General features: G+C 42.8%; 1 protein-coding gene across 1 annotated transcript; it reads right to left on the reverse strand.

Annotated features, from left to right (window-relative positions):
* Positions 1-1,723: 1,723 nt before the first annotated feature.
* Positions 1,724-10,043, reverse strand: LOC133555207 (E3 ubiquitin-protein ligase lubel-like). Its single transcript, XM_061904787.1, has one exon. The coding sequence runs from the start codon at positions 8,901-8,903 to the stop codon at positions 3,645-3,647; it is 5,259 nt and encodes a 1,752-aa protein (XP_061760771.1). The 5' UTR covers positions 8,904-10,043; the 3' UTR covers positions 1,724-3,644.
* Between the last annotated feature and the right edge of the window lie 235 nt (positions 10,044-10,278).

Consider the following 10,278-nt stretch of genomic DNA (forward strand, 5'->3'; position numbering starts at 1 on the left):
CTAATGGAGGTGACGGAAAACGGACACCAAGTGGAAGTGTTCAATAATTTATTATATATATAGGCAAATATATATATATATATAATAAGACTAATAAACAATACTAATAAACTACAGAATGGTGTGTGTGTGTCAAAAACCCAAGAGTGTGTATTGTGTAAGACTATGTGAAGTATTTATTCGGAGTGTGTGTTACCAACATGTTGGAGGTGCGTGTTGAGAGACGCGGTGCAGTCCGACAAGGGCAAGACAGGCATTGTAGTCCATGGACGGAAGCGAGGAGTCGAGGGACAAAGGAGGCAATCAGAGGAAGAAGGAGATCCGGAGAAGAGTGAGACGCACAGCTCACTTTGCAGGCGACCAAGGTTTCTGCGGGGACACGGGAGAAGACAATGAGAACACAGAGAGGCAGCTAGAACACAGGGAGAGCAGGATTGCATAAAGCAGAGTGATCGCTTACTGTACATAAATGAGAGCTAAGTTCCCGCGCCGATCCTTGGTCCACTGGTCCTTTTATACGGCTTCACTTCAGTCACAGGTGTGGACTGCGGCCGGCTGCAGCGGAGAGTGGGCTCGATCCGCTTGATGAGCGCGGGGACGTGTTGCAGAGCAGCTAAATGAGCACTTAGCGTTTAACAATCTATGTGAAACCTTTCAATCCGGTTTCAGGGCAAATCACTCGACTGAGACAGCCCTCGCAAAATTGACTAATGATCTATTGCTAACGATGGACTCTGATGCGTCATCTACGTTGCTGCTCCTCGATCTTAGCGCTGCTTTCGATACCGTCGATCATAATATTTTATTAGAGCGTATCAAAATACGAATTGGTATGTCGGACTCAGCCCTGTCTTGGTTTAACTCTTATCTTACTGATAGGATGCAGTGTGTCTCCCATAACAATGTGACCTCGGACTATGTTAAGGTAACGTGTGGCGTTCCCCAGGGTTCGGTCCTTGGCCCTGTACTCTTCAGCATCTACATGCTGCCGCTGGGTGACGTCATACGCAAATACGGTATTAGCTTTCACTGTTATGCTGATGACACCCAACTCTACATGCCCCTAAAGCTGACCAACACGCCGGACTGTAGTCAGTTGGAAGCGTGTCTTAATGAAATTAAACAATGGATGTCCGCTAACTTTTTGCAACTTAATGCCAAAAAAACGGAAATGCTGATTATCGGTCCTGCTAGACACCGACCTCTATTTAATAATACAACTTTAACATTTGACAACCAAATAATAAAACAAGGTGACTCTGTAAAAAATCTGGGTATTATCTTCGACCCAACTCTCTCCTTTGAGTCACACATTAAAAGCGTTACTAAAACGGCCTTCTTTCATCTCCGTAATATCGCTAAAATTCGCTCAATTTTGTCCACTAAAGACGCCGAGATCATTATCCATGCGTTTGTTACGTCTCGTCTCGATTACTGTAACGTATTATTTTCGGGTCTCCCCATGTCTAGCATTAAAAGATTACAGTTGGTACAAAATGCGGCTGCTAGACTTTTGACAAGAACAAGAAAGTTTGATCACATTACGCCTGTACTGGCTCACCTGCACTGGCTTCCTGTGCACTTAAGATGTGACTTTAAGGTTTTACTACTTACGTATAAAATACTACACGGTCTAGCTCCAGCCTATCTTGCCGATTGTATTGTACCGTATGTCCCGGCAAGAAATCTGCGTTCAAAAGACTACGGCTTATTAGTGATTCCTAGAGCTCAAAAAAAGTCTGCGGGCTATAGAGTGTTTTCCGTTCGGGCTCCAGTACTCTGGAATGCCCTCCCGGTAACAGTTCGAGATGCCACCTCAGTAGAAGCATTTAAGTCTCACCTTAAAACTCATCTGTATACTCTAGCCTTTAAATAGACCTCCTTTTTAGACCAGTTGATCTGCCGCTTCTTTTCTTTCTCCTATGTCCCCCCCTCCCTTGTGGAGGGGGTCCGGTCCGATGACCATGGATGAAGTACTGGCTGTCCAGAGTCGAGACCCAGGATGGACCGCTCGTCGGGACCCAGGATGGACCGCTCGCCTGTATCGGTTGGGGACATCTCCACGCTGCTGATCCGCTTGAGATGGTTTCCTGTGGACGGGACTCTCGCTGCTGTCTTGGATCCGCTTGAACTGAACTCTCGCGGCTGTGTTGGAGCCACTATGGATTGAACTTTCACAGTATCATGTTAGACCCGCTCGACATCCATTGCTTTCGGTCCCCTAGAGGGGGGGGGGGTTGCCCACATCTGAGGTCCTCTCCAAGGTTTCTCATAGTCAGCATTGTCACTGGCGTCCCACTGGATGTGAATTCTCCCTGCCCACTGGGTGTGAGTTTTCCTTGCCCTTTTGTGGGTTCTTCCGAGGATGTTGTAGTCGTAATGATTTGTGCAGTCCTTTGAGACATTTGTGATTTGGGGCTATATAAATAAACATTGATTGATTGATTGATTGAAAAAACAAGAATGGGGAAGAATTCCACTTTCAAAGCTTCTACAATTAGTTTCCTCAGTTCCCAAACGTTTATTGAGTGTTGTTAAAAGAAAATGTGATGTAACACAGTGGTGAACATGCCCTTTCCCAACTACTTTGGCACATGTTGCAGCCATGAAATTCTAAGTTAATTATTATTTGCAAAAAATAATTTTTATGAGTTTGATCATCAAATATGTTGTCTTTGTAGTGCATTCAATTGAACGTGGGTTGAAAAGGATTTGCAAATCATTGTATTCCGTTTATATTTACATCTAACACAATTTCCCAACTCATATGGAAACGGGGTTTGTAATCGGTCAATTTATAATACAACAACCTCCATGGGCACAAAACACTGACACAACACATTCCGTGTTTTAATTTTCTTTCCTGCCTGGAAAAGCATTTTTTTTCCCTCAATGGAACTGTAGTCATACAAACAAGAAAAAATATTGCAAAAATATATACTATCACATTCAAATTCCAAAGCACCACAACATTTTTCAAAGCCCCAAAAGGTAACATTTTTCATTAAAAAAAAAGGCAGTATAAAAAAACCGTCACAATACACAGGGCAATGTGCAATGTTTAAGTACAAAAATATAGGGACTTTATGTAGTCCAGGTAATTGCGGTCCTGTTGGAGGTAGCTATTTGAAAAGAAAATCCAAAGGTATTTGATAGTAATCACCTTTTGTATAGTTCACTGACACAGTGAGGTTAAATAAATCTGTGGCTGCGTTCAATCCCAACCACATACTCGACCTTTTTGATCGCGTTCAGTCTGTTAGCATCTGTAGCTGTGATGCGTCCATGGCAGCCTGCCAAACCATCAAAGATGGTGCTTGCGTCTATCTATTAATTGCACACATTTAAAGGGCTCAAGCCAGCCCTGGGAGATACTCTTGGTGTTGAGCATTCCAGTTATGCAGACGGACACCAAGATACAAGACTTGAGTATCACTCCAACTGATTGGAGACTGGAGGTGGTGAAACGCAGCATACTCTCCCTCTAGGTAAGGAATTTTCATCACACCACCACACATCGCGCTGCACCGAGCCCCAGCCTGTTGACCTGAAGTCTGCTGAGCAGGTAGTGCTCGTGGCCAATAGGCCTCATCTTGCACATTTGTCTAGTTTTGGTCTATGAGAGCAAAGTGGATCATTCGATATTAGGTCCCTGAGAATGAACCCCAAGTTTCATATCTTAATGCCTTATGCTTGCATTTAATTAAAGAGGCATTATGCCCACAGTTTGGGCATAGAACTGTCGATGACTCAAGAGAGTCTTGTGCGAACCTGATTGTCCTTTTCATCTCTGACAAATTGGCTTTCCTGCGACCACCCAAGTCCAATATGCTTTTGTCTGTGTCTCCCTTATATCGCAGTGGCATTAGTTCTCGGTCTACAATCATTCCTCCTCTCGGCCTGTAAGGAGCGCGTATTTCATTGAAATCTGATTTTTTTGTACTGGGATACCGACTGGATTCTAATTTCTTTTCTGGAGGTTTGGGTTTGTGATGCATGACTTTTGCCTTTGGTTTTTGTATTAATCTGTGCGTGATAGGTGGAAGCATTCTTTGTTTGTGGGTCTGTAGTCCTTTGTGCTCCTCCTTTGATAATTCACTACGAGCAGTCTTTGATTTCGCACTTTTCTGAGGAATAGGTGGGAGTAGCTTTTCTGGTCTTCGTGTAACAGACTGTGGCTTTGGCATTAAATTGGTCTGTATCGCTTTCGTTTTGACTTTTACTGCTTTTTGAGAAGCAGCTTTGACCGGTATAGGTGGGAGCACCACCTTTGGCTTTGACTGGAGAGGTTTTTTTCTCTCCTCTTTCTTTGGTACGGCATCTTTTTTTGGGATAGGAGGGAGTCGTAGCTGTTTTGCGGGCTCCTTGATTGCGACCTTTGGTTTAGGTGCCTTGGACTCCGGAATAGGAGAAGGTAAAAGGGATTCTTGTGGTGGCTCTGGTATTTCTTCAGGTGGTGGTGTCATTGGCAGTTCGTCGCCGGTATCATCCAGATCTGGCAATGAAGTTGATGTGGCAGCATCTTTGTATGGTGGTTCCTCTGGTTCACTGATCTCTGGTGACGGTGATGATTCCGATAATTCCTCTATAATGGGCTCTGGGCTAAAATCTGGGAAAGGTGATATAACTGGTTCTTCCTCTTCTATCTCATCTTCAATGGGCTCTGGTGATGGCTCAGGTATGTCTTCTGTTTCATCATCAGACTCAGCAATTTCACTGAGCGACGGTTCTGAGTCAGACACAGCGATCTCTCCGTGTGGTGACAGCACTGGTATGTCCTCCATTGGCTCTGTATCGGATGAGCTACTCTCTTCTTCCTGTATGGATAGGTCTTCTGTATCAGAAACAGGAGGCTCCACTTCTGGCTCTGGTATAGGCTCAGGCACAGGACTTTCTTTGCGTGGTGATGGCTCTGGTTCAGGTACTTCCTCTATAATTGGTCCAGCACTCACATCAGGTACCTGGACCTCTTGATGTAAATGTCGCAGTGTCACAGGTCTTGGTGTGTCCTCGGTATTGCTAACACTGACTGATATCATGGATGAACTTGACAGGGTGGATATAGGATAGTCCTCTGCTGTAGTTTCTGATTGGTCAATTTTTATCATGAAGTCATATTCTACACAAGTATATGGCGTTGGTCTTGGAATTTCCTCTGCTCCTCTGGTGACAGATAATGTGAATGAACTAGATACGGTGTATGATGGAGACTCTACCACTGCAACAGTTTCTTGTGTCTCTGACTTTTGGTTGATTTTTATTGAAAGGTCATACTCTACAGAGGTAGTTGGCACTTCATCACATACATCTACTGCAACAGGCGCAACGGTTTCTCCGTGTGGGGGTTGCACTGGGGTAGGTATGTCGTTTGTATTTGGCACTGGTCTGGATATATTATCTGCGGTTTGTACTCGTTCTGACACACCAACTGGCGTATCGGACATATTGATGTTTCCTTGTGAATGTGGCAACGAGGCTGGTTCTGATATTTCTTCTGTTTTGCTGACAACAAGTGATACAATTGATGAACTTGATATAGTGGAGGGAGATTCATGGGTTTCTTGTGTTTTATTTACCTTTATAAGGATATCAGACTCCATATAGGTATTTACTCCTGGAGTGGACCTGTCTGCAATTGGGACTGGTTGTGGCACTGGACCTGAGATATCTTCTTTATCTAGTGAAATAATCCTTTCATGCGATGATGTCACTACTCTAGGTATGCTGTCTGTATCAGATATATGGATCTCCTCGTGTGATTGTGGTCCCTCTGTTTTACTAACAGTGATTGAAACAGTAGATGAACTTATATTGGGGGTTTCCTGTCCTGTTGCTTCTTGGTTTTCTTGCCGTTTGTTGATCTTAATGACAATATCTGACTCCAGACAATTCATTGGAGTGCAGCTGTCTTCTATAATTTGCACAGGTGCCGGCATGTCCTCTCTATTTGCCACTGGTTGATATGTATCTTTTGTATCAGGGAAAACAATCCCCTCACGTTGCGAGGCCCTGAGTCTACCCTTATTGTCTATATCAGATATGTAGATTTCTTCATGTGACTGTGCCCCTGATATTTCGTCAGTTTTGCTCACAATGACTGATAAAGTGGAGGAACTTGATACACTGGGTAATGGAGATTCCGCTCCAAATGTTTCTTGGGGCTCTTGTCTTTTGTTGATCTTGATGGAAACGTCATTTTCAACTATATCTTCTTTGTCCATGTATGCATGTAGTGATGGTTCAGGTCTGCAGGTGGCCTGTGTATCAGATATATGGATATCTTCGTTGGATGGCATTATTGACCTTGTTCCTAATAGTTCCTCTGTTTTGTTCAATGTAACTGATACAATTGATGTACTTGCAGGCATAGGGGAATCCTCCCCTTGTCTTTTGTTGATCATAATAGACAAGTCATGTTCAACAGACCTGTCGTCTGTTTCCCTGATCTGAATATGTTTTTGACCTGGTCCTGAAACATAGATCTCTTGAGATGATTGTGGCCATGATGACGTCGCAAATGTGTTCTCTATAGGCAGTGACACAGGCGCAGATTGGCTTCTAGCATCAAATACAGCAATGCCTTCCTGTGATCGTGGCATTGACAATGGTCCTGCTAAGTCATCATTTTCCTTTACTTGTCCGTCCTCTGTAATTTCCACCGATCCATATAGATCCTCTCCATGTGATGGTGGCAGCAATTTAATTTTCTCTGCACTTGGCACTGGTTCGGATTGGGTAGCAGCTTCAACTGAACAAATGTCTTCCTGTGGTAAAAGCATTGGTCCAGTTGTGATTTCTCCATGTGATTGCAGCACTGACCCAGAACCTGATATTTCCCCCATTATGTTCAAAGTAAGTGATACAGCGGGTGCATTTGAGACAGCAGATAAAGAAGAGTTGTCTGCTAGTGTGGGTCTTTTGTTTATTTTAATTGAAAAGTCAAATTCTACCGTACTTGACAGCGGAGTTGATGTATCGTCTGTATATCCCGCGCGGGATACGGCTCTATTTTGTATCTCTTCACTTCTATGTGCCGATGGTTCAAATTTGTCCTGTCCAAGTGATGGCGACAAAGACTCTGGTCCAGGGAGGTTCTCGGTTTCGGACACGTGGATCTCTTCTTGTGAATCCGGCATTGCCAGTCCAGATCTGTCTTCTGTATCAGATGCATGAATCTCTGCATGCAACAATTTATTTCCTGTCGCTGATTGAGTTTCTGGACTTTCATCAGAGTTACCTGAAAATTGAGTGCCTACGTTTTCTCTAACTGGCACTAAGGTGGACATGTTTTTCGCTGGTTCATGCATTCCCTGAATATCAGACACAGAGATCTGTCCATGTGATAGCGGCAATGTTGCTGAACCTGATATTTCCTCTGTTACACTCACAACGACCGATAGAGTGGATGCATTTGAGACAGCAGACATAGGGGATTCAGATCTGGATGTGTCTTGGTTTTCTTGTCTTGTATTGATTTTGATAATGATGTCCGACCCTTTTTTTATTGAAGATTTATTTTCTGTAATGGGACTTAAACCAAATATGTCTTCTGTACTTGGTACTGGTTTAGATATATCTTCTGTATCAGATGAAGGAATTTTTACACATGGTGATACAACTGATCTGGGCGTGTCTTCTGCATGAGATATATTGATCTCACCATGTGATTGGTGCGATGAAAGTGGACTTGCCATTTCAGCCATTTTGCTGACATTAACTGATAAAGTAGATGCTCTAGATAGAGTGGACATTGGTGATTCATTGCCTACTGTTTCTTGTCTTTCATGGATCCTGGTCAAGTCTGCACAGGTAGTCGGTACCGGTGTTGGTAAGAATGTTGTACTTGATACTGGTTTAGAGAAGTCTTCATTACCAGAGGAAGGAATCTCAACACATGATGATACTACTGATTCAGGTAGATCTTCCGCATGAGCTATCTGGACAAGGGGACTTGACGTTTCCCCCATTTTGCTGACCGTGACCGATAGAGTGGATGCATTTGATTGAGTGGATATTGTTGTTTCACTGCCAGCTGTATCTTGTCTTTGACTGATCCTGGTCAAATCTGCACAGGGAGTTAGCACTGGCGTGGATATGTCTTCTGTACTTGGTACTGGTTTAGCTTTGTTTTCAGTATCAGATGAAGGAATCCTTACACATGGTGACAGCACTGATCCAGTTATAACTTCTGCATTAGTTACATTGACCTCACCTTTTGATGAGTACAATGAACATGGAGTTGTTATTTCCTCCATTTTGCTGACTGTGACTTGTACAGTGGATGATCTTGATGGCGTAGATTCATTGCCTACTGTTTTTTGTATTTCATGGATCTTGGTTAAGTCTGCACCAGTAGTTAGTACTTGTGGGGATATGTCTTCAGTACGTGGTACTGGTTTAGTTAAGACTTCTGTATCAGATGAAGGAATCTCTAGACTTGGTGATACCACTGATCCAGGCGTATATTCTGCATGAGATACATGGTTCTGACCATTTGATTGGTAAAATGAAAGTGGACTTTCCATTTCCCCTATTTTGCTGACAGGTACTGATACAGAGGATGATATTGACTGAGTGGATAGTGGCGATTCATTGCCTATTGTTGCTGACTCTGGTTGGTCATATGTATTAGATTCACTGATCTCTCCATGAGATCGTGGCAAAGGCACTGATTCAGTTATGTCAATGTTCAATGTTCGTGACGATTCTCCTGGCGCAGATATTCCTTTGGTATTGCTCTCAAAAACTGATATGGAGGTTGAGGTGGAAGGACCTTGGATAGTGGATGTGGATAAATTCTCCACTGTCCTTTCTTGAGTGTCTTCCCTTATGTTGATTTGTCTCAGGAAGTCAAACTCTGCAAAAGAAGAAACAAGTATATTACAAATGCATTTATAATACATTTTAGCACAGAAACATGACTGGTTACCCGTAAGGACAAGTGATGTTATAAAGGTGTGTTTTTTTGCAGGATACACTCAAAATAATTCAATTCCAGTTACACAGTTATCCGGTTGAAATGATAGGAAAGACACAGAATAGAACATGAGTAGCCAGTCTGTGTCAGCTACACTTTGGTCTTTTGTTGTTTTGAAAAAAGCCACTTAAAAATTCCCATAACAATGTGGCCTCGGAGTATGCTCAGGTTACGGGCGGAGTTCCACAGGGTTCGGTTCTTGCGGCCACTAGGTGACATCATACGCAAATACGGTGTTAGCTTTCACTGTTATGCTGATGACACCCAACTCTACATGCCCCTAAAGCTGACCAACACGCCGGATTGTTTTTACATAGAGGCGTGTCTAAATAAAATTAAACTATAGATGTCCACTAACGTTTTGCAACTCTACGCAAAGAAAACGGAATTGCTGATTATCGGTCTTGCCTGTCACCTGCATCTTTTTTATTAAAACCACCTTTACATTTGTCAACCAAGCAATTACATCGGTTAAGAATCTCGGTATTACCTTCGACCCAACTCTTTCATTTGAGTCACACACCAAGAGTGTTACTAAAAGAGCCTTCTTTCATACTATCGCAAACATTCGTTCCATTTTGTCCACTAGCGACGCTGAGATCATTATTCATGCGTTCGCTACGTCTCGTCTCGATTACTGTAACGTATCATTTCCAGGTCTCCCTATGTCTAGCATTAAAAGATTACAGTTGGTAGAAAATGCGGCTGCTAGACTTTTGACCAGAACAAGAAAGTTTGATCATATTACGCTTATATGGCTCACCTGCACAGGCTTCCTGTGCACATAAGATGAGACTTTAAGGTTTTACTTACTTAAAGTACGTATGAAACACTAAACGGTCTAGCTCCATCCTAATTTGCTAATTGTATTGTACCATATGTCCCGGCAAGAAATCTGCATCCTAAGAACTCCGGCTTATTAGAGATTCCCAGAGCCCCCCCAAAAATCTTCAGGCTATAGAGTGTTTTCTATTCGGACTCCAGTACATTTGCGGTCACCTCTGAGGTTTCTCATTGTGACCATTGGCTCGAGTTTTTTCTTGCCCTGGTGTGGGATCTGAGCCAAGGATGTCATTGTGGCTTGTGCAGCCCTTTGAGACACTTGTAAATAAGGGCTATACAAATAAACTTTATTGATTGAAATGTTTTTTTTATTGGTACATGGGTCTCTTCTTTTAGATACAGTATATTAGACATTGTTTTATTAGGTTTTCAGCCAGAGGAAAGCTTTTTTTGCTGTACCCAATGAAGGGCAAATTGGAACCGTTATTTTAAGACTGATGCAACGAATAATTTTAAAA

This window comes from Nerophis ophidion, linkage group LG06 (genome assembly GCF_033978795.1).
Source record: "Nerophis ophidion isolate RoL-2023_Sa linkage group LG06, RoL_Noph_v1.0, whole genome shotgun sequence".
In the NCBI taxonomy this organism is placed as follows: Eukaryota; Metazoa; Chordata; class Actinopteri; order Syngnathiformes; family Syngnathidae; genus Nerophis; species Nerophis ophidion.